This window comes from Cyanistes caeruleus, chromosome 9, assembly GCF_971803275.1.
Source record: "Cyanistes caeruleus chromosome 9, bCyaCae1.hap1.1, whole genome shotgun sequence".
In the NCBI taxonomy this organism is placed as follows: domain Eukaryota; kingdom Metazoa; phylum Chordata; class Aves; order Passeriformes; family Paridae; genus Cyanistes; species Cyanistes caeruleus.
The window spans coordinates 26,176,770-26,201,928 of NC_141709.1; the positions used below are offsets into that span (position 1 = coordinate 26,176,770).

At 47.0% G+C, this 25,159-nt stretch overlaps 1 protein-coding gene across 1 annotated transcript; it reads right to left on the reverse strand.

Annotated features, from left to right (window-relative positions):
* Nucleotides 1-1,352: 1,352 nt before the first annotated feature.
* DMBX1 (diencephalon/mesencephalon homeobox 1) lies at nucleotides 1,353-25,066 on the reverse strand. Its single transcript, XM_086841570.1, has 5 exons — nucleotides 24,894-25,066; nucleotides 11,166-11,331; nucleotides 6,898-7,076; nucleotides 5,340-5,694; nucleotides 1,353-4,862 (listed from the first exon to the last, which is right to left on the reverse strand). Exons 2-5 carry the CDS (start codon nucleotides 11,317-11,319, stop codon nucleotides 4,462-4,464), a joined length of 1,089 nt encoding a protein of 362 aa, XP_086697696.1. The 5' UTR covers nucleotides 11,320-11,331; nucleotides 24,894-25,066; the 3' UTR covers nucleotides 1,353-4,461.
* Between the last annotated feature and the right edge of the window lie 93 nt (nucleotides 25,067-25,159).

Consider the following 25,159-nt stretch of genomic DNA (forward strand, 5'->3'; position numbering starts at 1 on the left):
TATAGGAAAAAAACCCAAAAAACAAACCTCTCTTTATTCCCATATTTACCATCAAGGACATTTCCTCTTCTTAGCCAAAAAAACTATACAGACAAAAAAAAAAAGGAAAAAAAGATGTTTCCTTTCAGCTTCCTGGCATCATTACTGGGTACTTCCTCATTTAGCATTTCTCCTGCACTGTTTAAATATTTCCTTTTTTTAATTTAATTAATATCTATTTGACTTCTCTTGCGGCATAGACAAGACATTTAATCGCAAACTTTTGCCCTCAGTATTATGACTGATTTTCTTCTGGGCCTTCATCCGGCAAAGACCTTTATAAAACCTTTATAAAATCACTAAAGGAGGGTTTGGAGCTGTAGCTGCTCCACCAAGGAGAGGCAAAGCAAACAAAGCCATTGGAAGGGCAAAAGACCAGCAGAGGAAATCTCCAGATCTCTAACCTGTCTCCAAACAGGAACTAGGGAGATTTTCCCAGATTTCCCACCATTGTTTTTAAAAGATTGGGCAAATTATTTTTCTGGCCTGTGTGCCATGCTGCACATTTGTTTGGTGCTCCTTTCATACATTAAAAAATCAACTTGATCATTTGCCTCACAGAACACAAAACGCTGCTTCCCTTTTTACCTTTAACCTCCCCGTGGTGAAGGTGTCCCAGGAACTCCCTGCCCTCGCACCAGGCTGGCACAGCACCCAGAGGGGATGGAGAACTCTTCTTCTCCCCTACAATAATTCAGTTGCCTGCTGAGGTAGGATCTCTGTGTTACACTCCAAGTGTTTTATGCCTGTGATGGAAGAAGCCACGTTATGTCCAACTAAAATGTTCGTTGTGTCAGATCTCTGTCTGGAAGTGAGGAGGGGAACCTCAATCTGTTGTGATTCTGAGGCTCATCAGTGACTTCATTTTCCTAAACAGCTGGGGCTGGTGGAAGAAAAGGAGATAATCTCAGACCCCAGATTAGGACATTTGCAGGGGTTCTTCCCACCTGGAGAAACATCCAGCTTTGCCAAGTTCAAAGAGGAATGGTGCAGAATCAATCCTTTCAGCCTTCCCAATACATTCACAGGATTATATTGAAGGGGGAGTTTCTCTCTATGTTTCTTCATAATTTTCTTTTGGTCAGAAATAGCCCAAGAGCTAGAGGCCTTACAACAACATGCAGGAAAGAATGGGTTTTGACAGATAATTAATTATTATACTTTTGCAAGCTGTGAGCCTAAATTCTTGCATTTTTGCATTTACAAATAAATGTTTGCTTTTCAGGTCAGCTCACTCCCCTCATGGATGTCTAAGGTTGACTGTAAGAAGGTAAATCCCAAACTTTGCATAAAATAATTCAGTGACTCATCTGTACGTAAAGCAATCTCCTTTTTTTTCCCCTGTTTATTTTTAAATTTTAGATATTTTCATCCTGATTCAGAATGGGAGGAATAATCTCCAGGTGGGAATTATTCACATGCCCTGGCTCAGGACCAGCTGCACCTCAGTCAACCGCTGCTCCTCGCAGAGGAGATGAGGATGATGCTGAATAAATGCCCCTAGGGACTGATGGAAATCCAAATGTCTCCTCTCCCAGTTTGCCTCCTGAGCCGTGCTGGCCTCATCCCAGAGCTGGCTTTTAATGCTGTGAGAGATGCTCCACTGGGGAAGTTCCTGGTAGCAGCTCCAAGCCTCTGTGAGGAAGGAGATCAGCAGAAACACAGGGGTGAAGGGGGTCAGGCTCCAGGGGCTGTCGAGATGTGAAGGCTGTGAATGTTAAAATGAATTTTTGCACTGAGGCACAAGGAAGAGTTTCCCTCCTTGGCTCGGTGGGGGAGATCTCCTCTCCCTCCAGAGGATCATGGCAAATCTAGTGCTGGATCAAGTGAGCTTATCTCCTGTGCTGCCTGTCCTCTCCTTGCAGGAGCAGCCCATAAATCCAGGCATTCTGACCTTCCTGTGGCAGATGCTGTGGTATCCATCACAAACCCTGGTAAGGCTGTATCTGCCCTGGTGTGTCCTGGTGCCTCCCTTTTCTGCCCCAAGGGCACAGAAGAGATGCCTGTCTTACCTGGGAAGGTGCAAGAACAACAGCAACCCTCTGCTCTCTGCCTGAAACACCCTCTGACATGAGCTGCAGTTTCAGGGGCATCTTTTATTAATTAAAAAGGAGATCAACTGCAGATCTGATCTCACACCAAATTACCTCACTTGTTCACTGGCACCAGGGAACAGCATCAGAAGGGGTGTTAACTAAATTTGTGTTTGCTTTGCTCTGGTAAAGCAACTCCACAGCCTAGAACATTGCAGAGGTTAGCAGGGCACAGAAAAAAATATAGGTGAATAGAGCCTTTTGAGGAAGGAGGAGGAAAATTAAAGCTCTGTTTGGGTGTCCCTGGTTTGGGTGACAGACAGCAAAAAATGAAAGCTGGGACTTTCTTTTTGGACAGAGAAAATGTGCTTTGGTGGTTTTAATTTACTCAGACTCCTTTGAAAGGGGCAGCCAAAAATCTGCTTCCTACAAATACATTTGGTTTTGGCAAAGCTGAGATTTCTGCCGGTCACAGGGGCTGATTTGACACAGTCAGGAAAACTAAAGCATGAGAGAAAAGCCCCAAACTGAAGCGTTTGGCACGACAGAAATATTTATGGAAGACACTCCATTTTCCTTGGAAGCTGGTGCAGCTGATGAGCTGCCCCCTCCGGAGGTCTGCTCCTGCTACAACTTTATGAGGGATAAACCATTATTTCCCATCAAACAGCTATTCTTACATCTTTATTTGTGTGAGTTAGGTGCTTTTTCAAGAAGTGATAGCTGAAAACACTCTTTCCCTCTATGTTTAAATAGGTAATTCCACCCCCAGCTGCTGCCCCAGTACGAAGCAAGGTGGGAGTGAGAGGGGCCCCACTTGGGTGGCTATGGGTCTTCGTGTTAAATCAATTATGATTATTTGCAGAGAGCCAGCACAGCTCTGCCCAGCCTGTTAGTGACACAGCCAGACCCCACTCTTGAGATACAAACACACCACCTGCCCCAGAGTCACTCTGGATTTCTCTGTCCTAGGCAGTACTGGAGATGAGATCTGAATATCATCCCTCCTTAATGCTCAGGGTAATAGCAGTGAGTCCAAAATGTTTATTTGGTTAAGCAAAAAAAAAAATAAAAAAAATAAAAAGTGATTTAAATTGGCAGAAACATTTTTTCTCAACAAGGAAAACCACCCAAGGGTGAATGATGGGTTGTTCCAATGAAATGACACTGGAACTGTTCAATGCAATAATGCTGAAGCTGGCGAATTTTGGTTACTTTCAAACCCTGCATTTTTGGCAAGTTCATCTATTCCCCCTCAATTCCCAAGAGAATATAAAGCCCCTGCTCACACCTGCTTTGCCTCCAGCAGTTCATAATTTTTCACTTGTTACATTTCCACCTGATAATCACTTTCTGGACTGAGGGCTTGAGAATAGAATTTGGTTATCAGAGGTTTTTTCTAGACACAGCTTGCATTAATCAAGTTTTTTGTCAAAGAACCATAAAATTCATGGTGTATGAACATACCAGGAGTCCATACAAAATTTTTATTACTATCTATTGTCAAAGTAAGACCAAAACGCTCTCCAAAAAGAAAACCCTGTAATTTGCAAGTAAAGTTTACACTTCACTGAAGATCAAAGAGGAAACAACATCGATCAAAAATAACCTGCAAATTTGGCCTTCATTTTCTCCCAGCCAGCAGCATTTAGCCAATATTTTGTCCTCTTTGAGCAAGTGCTATTAGAAAGAAAACTAAAAATGCTTGCCTTCTAGGAAGTGCTTAAACAGGAAATTCACCTTCAGATCATTTCCCAGTTGTTAAAAAGTTAGCTTTAGCAGAGAAGGGAGAAGTGGAGTGGTGAAGTGCACAATCATTTCTCTTCCTCATGAACACCTTTAGGATGCTGACCCAAGAAGAGCAGCTAGCTACCAGCTGAGGTCAAGATGATGGCTGATTTGTAACTCTGATACTAGCTACTAAAATCGAAAAGGAAAGGGGAATAAAAGCAAAAGAGGTCACGGTTCTGTAACACTGACAGTAACACACAGATGATGGGTGCTGTCAACATTATAAACTATATACAAGACAAAGAAGGACTCTTTCTTCCCCCAAAGAATGCAACAACAACAAAATAAAAGGTGAATATAACACAGTTGGCACCTTATCGAGGGGATGAGGACAAGGGGCTCCTCCTGAATGTTACAGGCTGAACTCATGGCAGTCCAGAGGACAGTTCATCTGCCTAAACACAGATCCTCTCCCCCTTCCTCATTAAATATTTTAGTGAAGACCAGGCCAGTAGCAATGTCTGACGCAACCGTGGTGCTAAGAAGACGTTAATAAATGCAAAGTTTTCCCTGCAAGGGAGCACCTGGCTCCAGGAAGAGGTGGGGGTGCGTGGGGTCTCAAGGAGTGCCAACCTCTGGTGCCTCTTCCCAGGGGCAGTCAGTTGGGGAGGGTGTCCAGCCCCAGGGACGCCGCGTGCTGCTTTGCCCGGAGCCTCAGGTTCTCAATGCTCGTGGTTTTACTGTTCAGGCTTGGCAGGGAGCTGGAGGCCTGCAGGATGGGGGAGGACCAGACCTGCTGAGCGTGGGACAGCGACTGGTAATAGGACTGACAGTGCAGGGAGCTTAGCGGGGCCATGTTGACGTTCATGCCCAAGTAGGGCATGGCAGACGGTGTCCCCATTTCAAAGGAGGAGTAATGGACCAAGTTGTTGGTGGCTGCCATGTGCTGGCGGAACTGCTCCTGCAGGCGGAAGAGGCTCAGGGGCGAGGAGGAGTAGGAGTGAGTCTGAGCCAGGCCGCTGCTGGATGAAGGCGTCACGGTTGCGCTGATGGGGGACTCTGTAGCAGGAGACAGAGGGGATGGGGGTTATTCCTACAGGCTGGATGCAGGTTATTCACACCCCAGAAAGGTTCGGGCAGCAGCATGGGCTTCTCTCTTTCGCTGGAGGGCAAATGGGAGAGGCTGTGACAGCTCACGAGAGCTAAATGTGTGCCTTTCCCATACTTGGCACCTCAGAGCGTAGAAATGGGGCTGAGCTCTCTGCTGCTGCTGCTGGGCACTGATCTCCCCCAAGATCTAACTGGAGCACAAGGCCTTTGCTCTTCCAGTGCTCCAGCTGCAATGGACATCCTGCCCTCTGCGGGGCTTGTTCAGTGCTGAGGACAAGAGGACAAGCCTGCACAGCCCATCCATGAGCACCTGCTCCACAGGGAATATGGGGCTACACCCAACCACCAGCATTCCCCTTGGAAAGGGGTCCTGACCACCAACTGGCGGGTCCTGACACCAACCCCCATCAAGATGCTGCCCCTCACCTGCTTTTGGGCTCGCTCTCTTGCAGTTCAAAGTCTTGCTGTCCACACCAGGGCTTTTGTCCACTTTGGCCTCATCCAAGGTGCTCTTGAACTCCTCCTCTCTGTCAGTCTGGTCCTCGGGTGCCGACTCGCTGGCAGACTGCTCCGACAGGGTCAGGTTGAGGTCTGTGCCAACCTCGCTTGGGAGGCTCTGGACCTTCTCAGTGTCCGGGGTGGGAGCCTGGGTCTCCAGCACAGGTGGCTCCATCTTTCCCTCACTGTGGCTCCCCTCACAGTCCTTCTGCTTCTGCAGCTGCTCTTTCTGCAGGCTACGCTGCTTCTTACGGAATTTGGCTCTCCGGTTCTTGAACCAGACCTTCAGTGCCACAAACAGCAAGGGAGAAAAAACAGTGAGAATCCTGCTCAGTGCCAAATTCAGCATCATTCCTCCTTGGAGCTTCAGGGGAACCCCAAGTAATGAGGTGCTGCAAGCCCACTGTGCCCAAAGACCATTCATTCCACTTTGCTGCACCTTAGAGATTGATTGTTTTCAGTGAATCTACAGATAACATTTCAAACAGGCTAAAAAATACCTAGCCTCTATATTGAGTCTTTAACAGGCTCCACTGCTGATGTTTTTTGGGGTTTGTTAGGGTTTTTTTCTCCCCTAATTGGTGAGACAGCTGCATCCAATAGGATGTCCAGCAGCTGTAATGTCTGATGACATTACCTTGGCTCACGGTCTGCTAAGTTTCTAAAACCATTTGGTTATAAGTGTATCAAAACTATGGTGGCAACACTCAAAGTACTCATTACAGGCATAGGCTGCTGTCTGGGAACTGCATCTAGGAAAGGAGAAGAGGATCCATTATTTTTTGAACCTAAATCAGATACATGGAATAGGAGAAATGTATTTGCAAATCTTGTTCATGTTGTTTGGTTGGTTAGATAAGGAAACAAACCATTTTTTAGATCAAAATTCCTTGATACTTTTATAAAATAACTAATTTTTTTCAGCTACTTTTTCTTTTTGCAGTGAAGAATATTTGCCTTTTAAAAGACAAGAACCTCTTCACCGGCAGGTTATGAACTAGCACATTTCACTAGTTGAAACTGAAAAAAACCGAAAAAAAACAACAAATGAAAACAAAAAGCAAACCCAAACCTTGGCCTGAGATGTTACAAATATTGACACTGGTGGAAAAGAGCAGCTGGAATTACTTGGGTCTCTACTTTTCTGAGAAAGCCAGAAAAGCCTCACAAATAAATAAATAAGTAGGCTTCTGTTGCCGTCTCTAAAATTCCCCCCAAAGAAATGTGAAAGAACAAATGAAAACCAGCGTACACTTCAGACAATCCTAAATTTAAAAAATGTGCGCGTGGATTAGAACTTTCTTTAACAGATGTGTGACTTTGGGTAATTTTATCCTCCCTGCCCCTGCCTTTGACAACTTTATTGCCCCAAAATCTTCGGTTCCACTGGGAGAATCCTGGGAGGTCAAGGTTGCTGCCAGCCCTCTGGGAACCCAGCTATGTTCTCCTAAACATCCCCACTTGCAAACCCACGAAATATCAGTACCTGGACTCTGGCTTCAGGCAGGTTTGTGCACATGGCCAGCCGCTCTCTCATCACCACATCTGGGTAGTGAGTCTTCTGGAAGGTCTTCTCCAGGGCCTCCAGCTGCTGGGCAGTGAAGGCCGTGCGACTTCGCCTTTGTTTGCGGTGCTGGGACCCATAACGTGCCTCCAAAATGATGTCTTGAAATGTACAGCCGTTGGAAGACAAGAAAAGTGGCCAATTTAATTATTGGAATTTGTACGCTTACAGTTGAATAAAGCACTTGCTAACATCAGACAAAACTACAGAACGTTTTTTCCATTGCTTTAGAGCTAATGAAACACATACATACGGGTTTTACTGGTTAATTGAGGTGTCCAAAGAGATAAAATCATAGCAGAAGGGTTAAAACTAGATGACCTTTGAGATCACTTCCAGCCCAAACCATTCTATGATTCTAACAGCCTATTCTTTAGGAGGAGAGAAAACCTCTTTCCGTGACAGCTGTGAATTGTCCAGTGCTGAATTTGGCTGAAATAACTCAATCTGCTCCAACATCAGGGGCAGGACACGCGGATGTCCAGACCCCACCATGGCATGAGCACCTGCCATTAAAAAACACAACTGAAAAATGATGTGGGGACATTCACTCTTGTACTTCCTTAATGTCTTGTGCGTAGCTCACTGCAGTCTTCAAGGCATGATATTGGAGAGCTGTTCTGGGCTCCAGTTCAGACAGCATTTCATCCCATGTGCTTTTGTGCATTTTGCTCCAAAGCACATCCTTTGCTGAGCACGGACACTCTCCAGCATCTGGGGTGGAAACAGCAGCCAGGGCCACGTCCAGCCCCACTGGTTACAAGCCCAGAGCTCATGTGCTGAGCTCTTCTCAGCAGAGCACCTACTCACAAGGTCTGACTTCGCAAACCAAGGAAAATTGGAAAATTGAGGGCAGAGAAGAAATTCAGACTGGGGAAAATCTGATGCCAACAGTAAAGGGCTTATTATTTTACCAGAGGCGTTATTATTGCACAACAGTTAGTGGGAGTAGAAAGATCTTAAATCAATGAAAATAAGTTACTTGAAAATGAAAAAAACCCACCCTTTATTATGCAAGTTGGGACATGCTGTGCTACAGCCCTGGAATGAAACAGTCTGGCAAGAGGTTTGCTCTCATAGAGGAAATGCAGAAAGAGCAGTGTCTGGTATCATTTTTAATTCGGTTAAGAATGTGACTTCCAGTAGAAGGGAGGAATGAACACATGAGGAAACAACAGAGCAGGGAGAAAAGCTGGCACTATCAGCGCACAGAGCCCGATGAAGGCTCTGGCTGCTGTTTATTTGCGCTTTTGTCACGAGCGTCGTGACATGAATCTAAACAATAAACCAAAACCTGCTGTTGGGCCACCCCCAGCACCACACAGCCAGGTCTCAGATCCACTGGCTAACGAGCATAGCAAATCAGCTTTGCACTGCTCAAACATTCCTCTTCCAAAACTTCCAGCTGTTCCATTCTAGGTCAGCACTCGCAGCGCCCTTCTGGGGGATTGCCAAAGCTGCGTGGTTTTGGCAACCTGGCAAAGATGTGATCAGGCTAAAGGTCTTCAGCAATATAGTGCTGGTTGCATACAAGAGAATTTTGTATTTGAGCTATCAGAGCTCCTTGGGGAGTTCAAATGCTGGTGGTAAAGCTGCCCCTTCAGAGGCAGAGGGACCGTCCCTGTGCATCCGGGCACAGCTCACAGGGCAGCCGGGTGAGGAGAAGGGATATTCCAGCACAAGAAATGAAATTGAAGCTTCCCCAAAACGTTTTAAAAAGCCAGCATTTGTGTTTCAAGTACACAAAAGCAGGAGAAAGGGCACTGGTTAAACACCCTACCTGCAGGCTGGAATATTCCCAAATTTCTAGAGTAGAGGTTAGACCTACCAGCTCCCCAGAGGCAGCAGCTCATGCATTAAGTTTGGCCACTCCAGCGAGAGGCAACCAGCAATTATTTTAATGTTTTAACTATGTTTTCAGGCTTTGTGCAAGAAGGAGAATATAAATTGCAGGTGAGGCTTTGCAGTTACCACCAGAAACCTCTGTTTTCTGACTTAAGGTCATTTGCTTTTGTGCTGCTTTATTCTGACTGTCCCTGGAAGGCAAATGAGATCTATAACCTGCACTGAAAGACATTCAGAAGCAACAGAATGTGAGGCAACTGCAAAGGAAACAGCTCGTAGGTATATAATGCCTACACTGCCAATGATAAGCAGACAAGGGGACTGTGAGATTTAATTTGGAAAGTCTTCCAGGTGGGTTATTAATTTTAAAGATAAGAGGTCAGGAAACCAATTGAATTTTCCAGTCAAGAATATGAGAATAGATTTTTTATTCTTTTTTTTCATCTTCTTCTGCTTTAGCCTAGTTAGGGCCAAAGATGTTAAGTCCTCCATGCTCTACTCTAAAAGATAAAGATCACAAACATCTTTCAAGAGATCCTTGCAGCTAGAAAAGGGGCATGGTGAGACCCAGGGTCTGCAAGGTACACTGCAGAGTTCAGGGCCATCTGCTCCCATCTGACCACCTGACCACTGAAAGGGGCAGGGAACAAGGGGATGGATGGCCAGGACAAGGACAGCTCTCTCCTCATCACTCTGTAGCCCAGCAGCAGAGCCAAGAGAAGAGTCCAGGTCTCCTTGATTCCACTTTGGTGGGTTACTGATGACTCCTGCTCTGCCCTGCGCCACCCCAAGTATCCCACAGGCCACTTAGAACCATTTAAAGGTCACAGCTAACAGCTGGATAAGGGAACAGTGCTGGTACCAAGATCTGACAGCCAGCTGTGACTCACTGATCCAAAAAGCCCAAGACCTTTATCATCAAGCCTTTCTGGACTGCCCACCTGGGAGGACCTTCCCAAAACTTCTGCATCCTCATTTTGGCTTAAGCCATTATTTATTAAATTGAGCCCACCAAAGCTGTCAGGACAGGTAATTTTCCCCACCTACTCTGGGCTGGAAGGAATCCCTCTACAATTTCCCTCTACAATTTTTTTTCTTTTCTTTTTTTTTTTTTTTTTTTTTTCAATGTCAGACAACTAGAAAACTATCTTAGAACAGATACACATTTTCAGACACTCAGGGGAGGTAATTCCATTCTGGGAAAGTTTCTAGAATCACAAGCATGGTAACTTTTTACTTTAGCTTCCATGTTCTGGTTGTCAGGTCTGCTTTGCATCACTGCATCCAAGCCCAGACCAAAACAGTGATGTTGCAGCTGTTGATCACTTGCACTGCAGGAGCCTTTGATGATCTCAGCCAGGTCTGGATGTTTTGTGGCAGGCTGAAATTTAGAGCAGATACATGTGCCCTACCACACCAAATATTCTCAGGCCTCCATCCATTATTTTTGAACAATTAGTTCTACCAAATCATAAAATACTGTCTGGGCTTTGCACTTCCCATTAAGGAGAGGATCAGTGCAGTGCTGTTACAACCATGGCTGAACACAGAAAGCCAGCTCAGATGCTCTGGACCAGCAGCTGCTGTCATGCTGTCCCACCACCAACAGTGCTGTGTAAATGACACTGCCTGGTAAAGTCACATCTGACTTGATTTGTGCTAAAAAGCTGTTTTATGGAAGGCAGCAGGATCTGCAGGGAAGTGTCACCCAAGGCAGGGTCTAGGACCCCCAGAAAGAAATAGGTCAAGGTGAAACCCAAATAAGATCCAAATGAAGATAATTTCCCAGACAGAAAAAGTGCTTTTTAGGAAAGAAGTGGAAAACAGTTCCATGAAGAGACAACGTGGAGAAACGAGCTATGGCCTGGGATGGCAGGAGGGGGCTGCTAGGGAATGCAAAACCTGTGTGTCTGAGCTGGGTAATCCAATTTACTTCATGATGATGTTCATTTTGCCCTTATTTACTAACAAGAAAGGGAAATTCTTTGCTGTTTTCTGTTCACTTGTTAAAAGACATTTCAGTCTCTTTTTAACTCTCTTTTCAGTCCCATATAGTGGGACCACGTCCCATCTCTCCCCTGAGCTTCCCAGCTGTCGGAGGCCAGTCTGAAGCAAGTTGCCAGCAAACACTGGAGGTGTCACCTGAGTGACACAGGGACACTACTGAGGAGCACTCCGTGCCCCTTGGCTCTCTCACACTCCAGAAGAGTCTCGCTCAACGCAAACAACAAGGGTCTGATCGGTATTTTTTTGGCACTGGGTTTTTGATTATTTTGTTGTTGCTGCTGCTGTTGGTTTGGGGTTTTTAGTGGCAGGCAAGGGCAAAAGCCATGAGTTGTTCTTACCAGCCAGTCTCTCAGCCAGGGTGAGGGCGTGCACGGAGGGCCGGTAGTCGGGGGCGTGCTGGGCCTGCTGAGCTGCCTGCTGGTGGAGGTTGTACATGGCGCTCAGCGAGTTCATGGCGTGCAGGGAGTAGCCGTTCACTCCATAGTGCTGCATGGTGACATAAACCTGCAAAACATCAGCCACAGGACACAGGGCCTTAGGGACGGGCTGCTCCAGCCTCCTGCTGTCTCGGCAGAGCTTTGGGAACGCTGGGCTCAGAGTTAAAAGTGCTGCATGCAAGGCTCTTGTCTGACCTCTCAAATCCAACAGGTTCTGGGACAGGAAAGGAAATATCTCCTGTACACCTGAAGCACCATCAACACCAGTCCAGCTTCCAAACTTAAAGCTCAGAATCTGACTATATCTCACTCATGCTGACCAAAATATGGGAATATAATTTTTTTGCATACCACAATACAGTTTATCATATTAGAGTGATTTTTAATGCATTGTCCTAGCTCCAGGGCTAGCTGGGATTTTCCCCCTATCACTGCCTACAGTGGACTATTTGTAATCCCGGTGCTGGAATGTCAAATAATGTTTCTCATCTGAACTCACTCATTTATAATTTGTTTCCATTCATTATTCATTTTTCTAACTGGTCTTCTTAAGAAAACACAAATGATACAGGGGGGTGGAGGGTGGGAAAAGAGCATGTGGTGTAAAAGAAAATAAATCTGCGGCATAATAGCACCAAAAATGTTATGGCTAAAGAGGGAATAAGGTTTGCAATAAATACCGACATTTCATAGCTCAATAGCAAGGAAATTATTTCAGAAAACTAATGGCTTTTTTTTTTTTTTTCCTAGTGTGGGCTCTGCATGAAACTTCAAGCTCTTTTTCCTTATAGACCATCTGTAAAACTGAGCTAATATTGATCTCAAAAGCCGAGCAATGCTTCATTCATCCCTGTTGTAAATGACTGAGGGCCTCCAGGATGTCGTTCCTGCAGTTTGTAAGACATCAGAAAGGAAGTTGTGAAACATTAGCCACAAAATAAATTTTTTAAACCACCGTTTACATCAGCAAGTCACCATCTGGAAAGTCAGTGCAATGAACAAACGTTCAGGGAAAGAGGGTCAGCTGGACTAACTTAAGGAAAGCAGACATCTTTTCAGGCAGCCTCTTAGAAAATAATTTAAACACTGGAGGGAGGTGATGATTTTAGGAAAAATGCCCATAGGAGGAATGTGATGCACTGAACAGAAAAAAATTTGGAAGAACAATTATCTGCTGTATTTTCTGTACTGCAAAAAGACCTGCATATTTCCCAGTAAATGATTTATACCATGGAGGGACAGATCTGTGGTGAAGAGGGAGAGATGGAAATAAGTTGGTCCCACTGTCCCTCCTGCTCTAACTCCTGTTCTCTCCACCTTGATGTAAGAAGCACAAACATGAAGTGACCTTGTGTAACAGCCAGAGACCAAACGGGAGCAGCTGAATTTAGCACAATAGGGCCTGGGGCATCTCATGGCTTCACCCTCGCAAACATCCCTGCACTGTGGTGCCCAGGAACAGGGCAGGGAAACATGCAGCTGGAGTTTGGTCAAACACTGTGCCAGCTCAAGGATGAGCCTCACAAATGTGAGTTCTGGTTTTGGGATTGTCTTCTCAAAGAGGCTGCAGTAACTATAAACCCATAACTTTGGAATTTAGTGCTCTGCTTCGTTCCTGTTTCCCCAAGTCCCTCGTGCTCTGCCACTGCATCATCTCAGCACTGAGTGACAATGGAGGGTGACAGGTCCAGGTGTGGTTACACCACAAAGATCTGACACACAGCCTGATGTGTCTTCGTCTGCCTGTTCACCCACTCTGGGTTGACTCCCCATGACTCTAAGACAAAATGTGAAAATGGACATTTTCATTTCAGGTGCCAACCGAAACGCAAGAATGCCATAGTTCTGCTCTAATGCAGCTCAGCAAAGATTTAAACAATGACAAAATTGTTTGCTGGCTCTCTGATCAAGGTGATGGACTTCACACACCAACAGATTTTTGGCATTCTTATCTATTTTCCTCACAGTGGGGTTCATGGTGAAATTACAGCTATGGTGTTGCTTTCTTGGACTGCACAGTTTTGCTGCTGGTGACGTGTTCAGGGACATGTCCCAGTGACATGTACCATTGATATGGTCACAGAGGACATCTCCCATCACCTGGGAAAGACTGACCTGTGGTTCAGCCTCACCCCATCCTTGATGTGGTCCATTTCCCAAGAGCATCACACCACCCAATAAAAGTTATTCACAGATAAGGGCAGGACTGGCTTTTCTGACCAGCACAGGCAGCAAAACAGAGGTTTGCAACTTCATTCTGCCTCCTCACTTGTGAACCAGCTGGCTGGCTGCACCAGCTTTGGCCAGCAGGGTGGAGGTCTCAAAGCTTATTAAGTTCCTGTGTGTTTTGTGAAAACCATTTGAGGACACAGAACCTATTAACTGCCCTGGGCTGCTGCCAGACCTCTGTCCTTAATAGAGGCTGGAGAATCCACACCGGGGCTCAGCCTTGCCAGAAGATACGTGGGAGGCCAAGTGTCTTTGACTCCCAGCTCACAGAAACGCCTGTTTTTCTTTTCTAATCCCCCTTGCACGGCGTCGGCCGTGCAGCAAGCTGGCACGTTACAGGAAAAGCCAAGAGGGAGAGGAGGGGAATTTTCCCATACTAAAGAGTCTTCCAGGGACACTGCCAGTGGTGTTGTGTCTGGAGCCCAAACACTTGCTCCAGGACTATTTTGGTGTTTTTGATTGTTAAAAGATGATTTTATGTGGACATCTTTGGGTGGCCTGGAAGAAAGTACATTTATAAAAAAAATTAAAAAAGAGGAAGAAAAAAGAAAAGAGAGAAGGGCTTCTATGATAGGAGTGGACCCAGGATGGGAGTCAATGCCCATCACAGCTTTGATAACTGCCTGTTACACTGCAGTGCAGACAACAGGCAGAACTTCCTACTCACTTGTGCAGCAAATGTATCATCCCAGATTCTGTATAAAAAATGAGGGAATTTACTGAGCGAGACGGTTCAGCCGGGTAAGCAAAGTTAACTGAGACCACAAATAGCTCCTGTTTAACTGTCAGCTCTGAGCTCACTCCAACCCCAATAAATTAAATATTTAAAAGACATCATGCAGCAATTTTTTTAAATGGAGAAAGCCATTCATCAAGCCACTGCTGTGTTTCACAAGCTGTCGAATAGTGCTTACACTGGTTAAAATAATCTTTATATTTCATTAAGCAACCAAATAAGCTGATCCCTTCCCACTGGCTGTATAGATGGTTTTAATTTTCAAAATCTGCAAATGCATCTTTTATGTCTCTGCGTGGCTGGAGGGCCTCAGGAACAGCCACAGCTAGGAGGAAGATGATGAGAGCAAAGTTTGAACTCCTGCTTTATGGAAAGGTATGGGCTTGAGCAGCTGTGGATGAGCTGGGAGGGTAACAGGGTCCATCCTGAAAGAAAGGGGCTTCCTCATCTTGATTTTGTGCATCAGAGATCACTGAAGAGTTGGGAGCAGCAAAGAAAGGAGATGGCAGCTGAGGAAAGGTGCAGGAAGACAATAGGTGAGAGAACCCTGCTGGGAGCCGTGGGCTGATCCTGCAGCGCTTGCTCAGAACAGGGGTGGGTGCTGCTGGGCACTGCCTGGGCTGGCACCTCCTGGGGCCTCTGGTCCCTTCCAGCACGACCCCTCTGGCAGCAGCAGAGGCCCTCCCACCCCCAGCATCCAAGTCCTGCCCTCTCCTGGCTCCCCACACTTCCCAGCACCCAGGGCTGTGAGGTCTCCTCGCTACGTCCTGCACCAGACCCTGCTGGGGTTCTCATTCCTTCCCCCTTTACAGGTCTGGCATGGCCACCTCAGTGTCAAAAACCCTCCTATGGCTCTTACCTCTCACCTGTGTTTTTGTTATGGAAGACCCATGGATGCTGTACCTATTCTTCTTCCCAAGCCTGAAGACTTCTCAGGGGCTGTGTCCTGCCAGGATCCAGCCTCACAGAGAGGATATGGGATTCCCCTTAACTTTAACTGCTGCTGTCTATGAGAAATTCAGCTTTCTCCATTCCTGCATTGCTTTGAGGCCAGGCAATGCAGGGTTCTTCCCATCCCAGACTAATCCAGGGACCCCATCACTCTGTATTCAGCTGTTCAGTCTGATGCAAAACAATCTGTACATTTACCAGCCAGAAACAGGAGCCCTGCTACCCCAGAGCTGCACTGCGTGGCTCCCATCCATCCCTTCCCTGCACTGGCCTTGGAAACCTCAGGTTCCCATAAAGTCGTACAGCACAAGGGTAATGCAATTTATTGTGCACCACGTAACAGTGTGACATGCAGGGGAGATCTGACGCTGGGTTTTTAAATTCTCAGCTTTGTACAAGGCTTTAAGTTTCCCTATTAATCTGGTAACTAATATTGGTATAATTTATTGTACCAATTTATTATAATTTATTGTAATTCTGTCCTGAGAGAAGATATTAAGAGACATACACGCATTTCCTCACCAGGTGAAAACTCCTGTTCCTAGTGGCTTGTGTATATGTGGAATTGAGACAGTGCTGAGAAAAAATTTCAAAATGAATTGAAGTTTTCTGAAAAGTACATGGCAAGAAAACCATATTTTCCCTTCTATCAGGAAAAAAAAAACAAAGCAGCAAATCACCGAAACAAAATCCCAAAGAAGACTTTTGCCCTTCTCAAGGAAACACTCTCAGGTGAGGTGAGGCTGAGGCTGGATGTAGGACATGCGGCTTTGCAGGGGCTTTGGACCATTATCTTATTTCCCTCCAAATAGTGAGTCATCCCCAACTCAACAAAATACTGAGACTAAATTCATTGATCATTGATTCATTGTCACAAGACACTCAGGTGCCATCATAATAAATGAGGTAATATAATCTATTAGTTAGAAATACTGAATTATTCCTAGAGGTTTCAAGAAGAGGATGCCAGTCTGCTTTTGACTGGTTGGCACCATGGGATGTTTCTTTATCACTTCATCAAAGCTGTCCCCAAAATGGAAGGGCTGGTAGAGAGGGTGTATGAGGCCTTCTCTATGTGGAAAATAAGCTGTACAAAAAAAATAGAAAAAAATCAAATCTGGACATTGGAAAGTCACTTTCAGAAGGGAATTTCTCCAAAGTTCATTTCTCATGAAGAGGTTCACCACAGATGCATTTAAAGTTTGGAAGACGTGGCACAGCCTTGGGTCTGTGCCCTGATGTAAGGCACAGCTTGAGCACAAGGAAAAGATTAGTTAAAAAAAAAAAAATGAAGAATGAAACTGAAGTCTGGTGCACTTGATTGGTGTTCAGGGTTCTGCAGGTGATGGAAAAAAATAGGAGTAGCACTGTCAGGTAAAAGAAAAGTTGTGGTTCTCAGCCTGAGGACCTGCCAAGGTGGTACAAATCACTGCTGGTGTTTACGCAAAGCACAGGAACCCTCTGTTAATTACTAACAGGGAAAAACAGCAAATGGTTTGCGCTGCAACATCCTTTCCTTCTTATTGCCACTGGCAAAAATCATCATTGAAAATAGAATCACAGCAGAATATCCCCCCTCATCTCCCCCGGAGCTGTTCTGTGTTACGGTTTTATGCTTTAATTCCTTATTCAGAAACACTTCAAATCAGAAAGACACAGAGTCAAAGATTTGTTATTTATAACTCACATTCTAGGAAAATAGGCACACTCTATAGACAGACATTGGGTTTATATGTATTTGGTACTAAATGAATTACATACCTGGGGGCTTATGAATAAATGATCCTAGCAAGAGGTTTTCTTCAATCTTTTTTTTTTTTATATATATATCCCTAAATCTTTTAGATATATAAAGGTCCAAAATCACGTAAGATAATAACCAACATGTTATAAATCAGTTTTGTTCCTCACGTGAGATTACTGAATGTCTAAGGAAACAATTTCACCTTTGTAGTGGGTGAAATATAGATAATTTGAAGTACTGCAACACATCACAGTTTCTCATTCAAATGTCAAAGTCCGAGAGCAGCACACACCATGAAAACTGGCTTCCAAAAGGATTTCCTTATAACTGAAATAAGGAACCGAGAACAGCTCCCAAAAAAAACCCCCAGGACTCTGCATTTCTGATCTCCCTGAAATATTTTTACACCTGTCAAAATCCCTGGATTTAAATAAAGTTAATTTCTAAGTGCAGAGAGAGATCTTAATTAAGCAGTATCTAGTTAAATAAGTGACAATGCACCGAAAACAAAACCTGACCAATTACAGCAATTCTTGCAGCTCACACTCAGCTATTCCTAGTGACCTTGGTATAAATAAAGAGATTTTTTTCTTAAAACCAGGAGGATTGCTAGGAGCTGAAATCTGGAAATACTACCAGTTAGGGACAGTGTCACCATTTTTATGTAGACCTTGTCAAATAATTGACTCTTTGAGGCTGTGCTGATGATGATGAGCACAGCAACTGGGTTTGTAATGCTCATCTATTTGTGTTGGAAACATCATAGGATGTGAGAGGGCTTGTAATTTTTATGAAACAAACCTCAGAGCATCCTGCTGAGAAAAAGGAAGTTTTGTTGCAGGACCCTAGAAATTCTCAACACCAGGTTGTGAGCAGCTGAGGTAACAGGCCCTGGCTGGCAGGGGTAACTCTCATCAGCTGCTGTGATTTTTATTTAAGGCTTTTTTGAAATCATCATTTTTCACCCAAAAGATAACAGAACCGAGTGATCGATTAAACACTTCCTGGCAAAAGACTTTCCAATGCCTCTGCTTGCAGAGAGATTCTTCAGAGGGCAGGCTTGCTAGGTCCAAAATAAAGAAAATAAAGACATCTTTAAAGGATCTGCTTTTGAGTGAGGGATAAGTTTAAAGGCTTGGAGCCCAGCAGCTCGCAGTGTAGAGCCAGGAGCGGCATCACTAAACATCACTGTGGTGCAAAATCCCTTGCTTGTCATAATTTACATCAGACAAGCAGTGCTTACAGATCAAGCCAGGACAAACCTCCCTTCTCCCCTTCAGAGCAGCACTCAAACCTCAGTGGAAGCTCTTGGAAATTTTATCGAAGTGGAGTGCATTTTCCTGGGTAAACAAGAAAAGCTCTTGATACGAAGATCACTTCGAGTTTCTCATCTCATTCTGCTTCCAGATCAGTCAGCAGTGATAAAAATAAAATCATGCACTTAAGATTTCTTATCATTAACAGCAGAATGGAAACTGAACCCCACAGCCCAGCTCTGCCAACATTGCTGCTGCACATCCCTGGATGTGAAATGCGGTCGCATCCTGCTGCAGCTGGCCTCGCGCGTTCCTGTGCTGCCCACCTGCTCCCCACACCTTACAGCATCTCTGCCTCTGGTCTGCCCTGAATTCAGAACGTGGAGTGACCTTAAAGCACCCTGCAATCGAACTACTGAATTCACAAACTGCTTAAAGGGTTTATCTTTGGTGTTCTTGTGAAAAGAAAAACAGCAAAGTACCTGTACAGCTCTCCGCCTCACTTTTGTGAAAAAGGCTTTCTTGAGAAGCATCATTTTGTTTTCCCTAATCCTGGCAAAGGGAATTTTCCAAACCAAACTCTACCCAAGGCTGCTGGAAGCATGGGGGTGGCTCACTGCTTGCTCTCTGCCCCCCAAAAAGCTTTTGCCTGCAGCATATTTGATTGCAGATTGTTCCCATGAGCAAACTGACCGTCTTGGAAGGCAGCCCCTTGGGACTTCTGGTTCAGGCATCTCCCATCCCTGAAAGATGGAGCAATATCCTGGAGGATTTTACCCATGGCAGTCTCATTAAGAAGACAAGGATCTACAGTTCTATGTCAAAATATGTTTTTAAGCCTGTGACCTTTAGTGACAAACACCTGTGTCTGTCCTGAGCAGCACAACCACGACGCTGATCTGACAATCTAACACTGAGCCCTAACAAGGGAGATCAAACACTGCAAGAAGTGCACAGATAAGCTTTGAAAAGATTTTTCTGAGGCAGTTTAAGACATTGCCAACTCCTCTCCTGCTGCTCCCAGGTGCTGCAAGCCCGCAGCCAGGCTGGCAGGAGGGAGTGCAGGCTTGCTCTGGGCACTCCTGCTGCAATGCCTCAGCCCAGATTCTGGGCTCAATGGGCAGGCACTGGGATGAGGCATGCAGGGAGGGTGATTTCTCCACCCACCACCACTACTCATCAAGTAGAAAGTAAAGAGTTGAAGCTGTAAGTTCTGGGTGTTAAGCTGAGAGAGGTTGGTACGTACACGAGGAGCGGAGCAGTGTCTCTTTGTGAAATGCAGTGGTTTCTGCCACACTGCTGGAGTTTAACCCTGCTGGCACAAAAGGACTTTCCTAGGTGCTCTTTTAGCTGGTTAGAGGGAGGGTTGTGAGGTTATGATGCCAAGTGCAATTCTGCTCAAAGGTGATTTTGAGAGATAGAAAAAGCAAGCAAAATTTGAAAGCAACAGAAGTTGAGAGCCTGAACTCAGGATGTTTCTGCAAGTTCAGCTGGACCCTGCCTCTGCAGATGGTTCTTGCAGCACTCCAAATAGTCACAAAACACAGAATGGCAACTGCTTCTGCTCAGACCTAAATCATTTATAAGGCAGAATGGCAGGCAATCCTACCTTGGTCTAAAAGGAAAAAAAAAAAGAAAAATCCTGAAAGGCAGCTCTATGCAATTGTAAGGAACTTCCAATACCTTAAAAGAATAAACCAGAAGTTTGAGGTTTTTCTTCTTTGCAAATGGTAACACAAATTTTTGTCCTACCACTGAAAAAGATGCTTGAGCTCAGTGGCTTTTACAAGGAGGGGCTGGGGTGGGGGAAAGACTTGTGCCACCTTAAAACAGGGCCCCAAAGTGGAGTTAGTGGCAGCAGTGCCAGGGGCTGGGGAGCACCACGGCTGCATGTAAGGCTTCCTTTCCCGTAAGCCTTTGGATCCCCACACCGAATTAAGCGCAGCTGCCAAGGCAAGCAATGTATTTTGGCCACCAGCAGGTGATCTGTGCTCTGTAGAGCTGTGTGCTGTAAAGCAGGCAGAGCTGCTAAATGTCTGCTGGGTTTTATGGGGAGATGTGGAGCCCCTCAGCACAGGCACGTTTGCCCACCTGGTGCCAGCACACACCAAGAGCTCTCTGAGCTGTTCCCTGCCCGGCGCTCGGCATGGCTAGAGACATCAGGTTCCCACAGCTGCCTTGGGAAGAGCATTTTCTCCCTGGTGAGATCCCTCAGCTCATCTCCCCCAGTGCAATTGTCACTCTTTCTTTGGGAGATCCTAGTGGAGCTCCCGAGCATCACACTGACACTTGCAGTTTTGCAGCATCATTTCTCAGGTCAGGATTTTCTCTGGCCATACAGAGGCTGCTGTTGGTCCTAAGAGAGCTGTGCCAGCTACCCACAACTCTTGGTGTAAATATCTATTTCCCTCCCTTCGGAGAACTGCTGGTCCATCCTGCTCCCAGCCCTCCCTTAGAGGCTCTCTCCTTCCCATGAGCTGTAATTCCACCAGAACTGCTTTAGGAAACAGAAGAAGTCTGATCCAAAACCTAATGAAGTTAAAAAGAAAAAAAAAAATCAATTTCAATAACTCTTAGAGTGAACTAAACTGGTGAAAGACCCAGGTTTGGCTAACCCCAGTGCACCATTAATTAATTCTTGAGTATTTGGCTACATTTCCAAATTCTCCACCAGCATATTTTGATGGAAATTCCCCTGAAGTAGATTATTAATAGCTCTATAGGATTGGAAAATTTGGGATTTATTGAATTCCCGTTCTTCAGCATTTTCCCTACTCCTGGGTTTTTCCAAATGGAGCAAGGTAGATACAAATGTTCTGTTCAGACACAAGTTGAAGAAACCAGCACTCAACTCTTTGTAAGGGTTTAAGCCCAGCTGCCACTCATCAGTGCCTCAGTAGAAGCATTTTCAACTTGACAAGCTGAATTTTGAAATGCCCCTGAAAAACTATTGGAATCTTAGAAAACATGAACTACTTCTAGGTGAACAGTTTCCCCACAGTGTCACCAGTAATAGCAGCAGGTAGCTGCATCAGAAGTGCTGGTCTGGGACCTTCTCTGGTTGTGAAAACGACAGAGGGAAAAGAAACTGTTTGCTCCAACTTCTTTTCATCTGTTTCCTTCTTTCTCAGCAAAACATTCTTTTAAGGGATAAAGACACTGGGAACAAAACCCACTGCAGTCACTCCCTGTACAAGTGTATTGTGCAAAACTTGCCTGGCAAGCTTGCCCTTCTCTCTGATTTGTGGGAAGCTCCTCTGACTCCGTTTCTTTGGGGCAGGCAGTGACATTGGCACTAAGGAAAAGCAGCACCTGCACCAGCTCTGTGAAACTGTGCCTCCTGATACAGCAAAAAACATCCCTGCTCATGGGTGTGAGCATGAGGAGAATCTGCCATTTAGACATCAGCATCTCTGTAAATTTGCAGGAAAAGCTGGAAAGCTGGTCTAAACCAACTTTCTGTGTACTGATGATACAGTTTTGGGTGCATTTTTTGCATTGACTATGTTGATGTAATTTAATTAACAACTTCTCATCAGTCATGGGGTAACTCAGGGTTGAAGTCACTCTTACCCTTTCAGGAATTTCGTGTCCACTGCAGTTCTTAGTTAGAATGGAAAAACTGAACTTAGAAACACAATCCAAAAGCCAAAGGGTTGTAGGTCCAAGTCTCTCTGGCTGGGGCAAACAAGGAAGTAGGATTGACTTGCATCAACTTACTCACGGGTGAGAAGTGAACGTGGAAGAGAGAAGCCAAACAGTCGGCAAAGCCAGGTCTGGGATGTGGTCAGGAGAAACACAGAGCAGTGAGAAATTGCAGATTTACACTCTGCCCGCTACTGCACGGGAGGGGGTGAGGAGCTGTGGGCCAGGGAGGGTGTAAAACCTTTCCTCCCCAGGGTGAGTCCCATCCTGCCCTCCCCAGGACAGGGAAAGCAGAGGAACAGCCTCATCTGCACTAGGGCACCCTGTAGGGCTTTGCCCTTCATCGAGAACACGACCCGTAGGTGGATGAGGTACCCAGCAGGGTCACTTGTCCACGGCTTGGAAACTCAGGGAGGAGAGGAAAAAAGCAGCAGATATTGCTCGAAAAGCTGGGGAAGGTGGGTGCTGAAGGTTACCCCCGCAGCCCTCCTCGCTGGGCCCCGGCCAGGCTGGGAAGCGGCCAGAGGCGCCCCCAGCCTGGGGAGGGTCTCACCCGACCCAGCTAAGAGCAGATTTCGCTTTTCTTTTGCTTTGTGTTCCGTGCAGAGGTGAGGGAGGGAGAGGGTAAATAAACCCCAAACCCTCCAGCTCTGCCTTTGGGGAAGCGGGAGGCTACTTCAGACAAAAACTGTTATCCATTAACATCCAATTATCACTTGGTCCAAGCCATTAATTATAAATCAGCCTCCTAATTGGGATAATTAGCTCTCTGCTACTTAATGTAGTATGACTGATGCGTTTGGAAAGAAGGTAATCAGTCCATTTGTTTAGCGTTAGGCGAACAAATCCAACTCTCATGGTTTAATTTCGGCCTCAGCCGTCCCCCCCCTCGGCCCAGCATCAGCATTCAGAGCTCATCGCAGCTCCATGAATTGTTTGGGAATCACGGCGGGGATGGGCACACGCGTCCCCGCGGGGCTTTCGGGCCAGCAGCCCCCAGCCTGGGGATGCGAGCGGCCTCGCCCCTCCCTCGGGGGGAATTGCTGGGATTTTGGGGAGGGGGTTAATTACAGGGGACGGGTTTGAGCCTAAGCGCGACCCCACAGTTGGGATGGTTCCGGAGAAGCGAGGTGCTCCTCTCCTCGCATTCCCCATCACCTCGGCCGGGCCTCGCCTCTAGAAACCATTGCAGGGAGAGCGGAAAAACTTTCCTTTTTATTTCCCCCCCTCTCTCTTTCCCCCCACTTCCCCTGGATGTCTCATTAATGACGGCTGCTCGGCGAGCCGCCGATAGCTGCGGGACATGATTAGATATTTATTACTGTCATTTACATGGAAAACTTGAGCTAACCAAGTGGAACTGGAGGGTGCCGCCGGAGGGGACGGGATGAGGCGGAGCGGGGACATTTCTTTTTGCCCGGAATGCGGGACACAGCCGGAGCGCGGCCGGCTGGAGCAGAGGGTGCGGGGACAAGCCTGCACAGCCCCAGCCAGGGACAGGGGTGTTGTGCCGAGCCCTGCCCGGCTCTGGGGCTGCGGTACCACCTCGCTCCGGCCGCCTTTCGTTTCGAAAGGGAGCGGGCAGCGCTCGGTGCGGGAATCCCACCGGGAAACGGGGGATATTGCTCCCTCCCTCCTTTCTGCTGACAGCCGTGCCGAGACGACCCTCGGGGACACCAAGGACCTGTCCCGGGATGCGCTGACCCCTTTTCCCCCCGAGGGGCCCGAGGTCGCCGGCTGGAAATAAATGGAAAGCGCGGCCGGGAAAAGCCCGGGGACAGGATGGCTCCGTATGGGGCTCTCGTCCCTTCTCCCCCCAAATAAAGTGTGGGGCGGCAAGCGTGGCAGTCAAACCCCATCCCAATCGGAGGAGAAATTTCCCCAGGGCCTTGCTTTGGAGCAGAGGAGCCCGTGTCCCCCGCTAGGCTTCCCGGAGCTCACCCTCTCCTTGTCCCCTGCAAGGGGAAGGGGTCCCGGCAGCCCCGGACAGCCAGCACCCCTCGGGGACACGGACTTTTTTCCGCTCAAGTGCTGGCCGCGGCGGAGCACAACCCACCCCCCTTCCCTATCTGTTATCCCATGGCCCGAGGGGCGACTCTGGCGGAGATGTATGAGATCTCTTGCGGTAAAAATATGCATGCGGATCCCCATTTGGTTAGCCCTATAATGGAGGTGTAAATAGGTTTCGACTGCGAAACCCTTAATTTATCAAGAAGAGCTGACAGCGCAGGTCCGGGATTTATACACCCCTTAAAGAGGGAGAGCGTGGAGGGGGGGCGCAAAGACCGGCCTGCCAGCTCCTTCCAGGGGGCTCCCCGTCCGTTTTGCCGTCTAACCTCGCAACGGGGTGACGCGAGGGTGTGATTTGTCCTAGAAAGGCTTCCTAGCGCTGCCGGCATCTTGCCGTCCCTTGCCGTCCCTTCTGCACTCAACTTCCAGACGCACCAGAAAGAAAAACCCATCCCGCAGCCACCCCGAGCGGGACCATCGCCGTCGTTCCCGGCTCCCGGCCCCGCTCGGGGCTGTTTCTGCCCTGGGCAGCTCTCCCCATGCTGCGCAGCTTACTAAAACATCATTATGTAAACAGGGGGAAAGTTGCGCTCTCCACCCGCGGAGCCCTGCTGACGGAGGGATGCGCGTCCCCGACCATTCCCTGAGCCGGGTTACAACCCTCGCATCCCCGCCCGAACCCGCACAGCAGCGGGCTGGCAGCTGGAGTCAATGGGAACGAAACCTCGAGCTGCTAGTGGGAGTTTGCAATAATTTTTTTTTTTTTTTTTCCCAGGTAGTTTGGCTTTTTTATTTATTTATTTTTTTTTTTTGTTTTTTGAAGTGTGGTACGCTCCAAATAAACAAGAAAAATAAAAAAGAAAGAGAAAAAAGAAACAAAGAGGGAAAGGAGGACAGAGAATTTGCGCTGGAGCCCGGGCTGGGCTTCTCCTCGGCGGTGCGCGCATCCCTGCCAGCGGTCCCTCCCACGGACAGATTCCCCCTCCTCGCAAGCGATCCCCAAAGTCCTCTTGTTTCCCCATCGGCACTCCCAGCCCGCGCTGCCCGGGGGTTCTTACCTGGGGCGCTGGGGCAGCCTGGGCCCGCCGTGGGAGCGGGGACACGCGTGGGAGCGCGGCGCTGCGCCCCGGCCCGCCCTACTCCATCCGCCCGCGCTGCCTGCGCGCCCGGCGGAGCTGCCATCTACCGGGAGGCAGCATTGCAGAAGGATTTTTAAAAGGAGCTTCATAGCGACCCGGGAGCTACCCAGCAACATTTTCAATGGTCCTCCACCCTGTCAATCAAAACGGGGCTGCTGATACACCCCCCCCCCCCCCTCACCCCC

What these genes read in the sequence shown, in the direction of transcription:
- DMBX1 (XM_086841570.1), bottom strand. Translation starts at nt 11,319, where the DNA reads ATGCAGCACTATGGAGTGAACGGCTACTCCCTGCACGCCATGAACTCG. An exon ending in CCTGGCTGAGAGACTGGCTG is followed by an intron (nt 7,077 to 11,165) that starts GTAAGAACAACT and finishes GTACATTTCAAG; the next exon opens with ACATCATTTTGGAGGCACGT. An exon ending in TGCCTGAAGCCAGAGTCCAG is followed by an intron (nt 5,695 to 6,897) that starts GTACTGATATTT and finishes GTGGCACTGAAG; the next exon opens with GTCTGGTTCAAGAACCGGAG.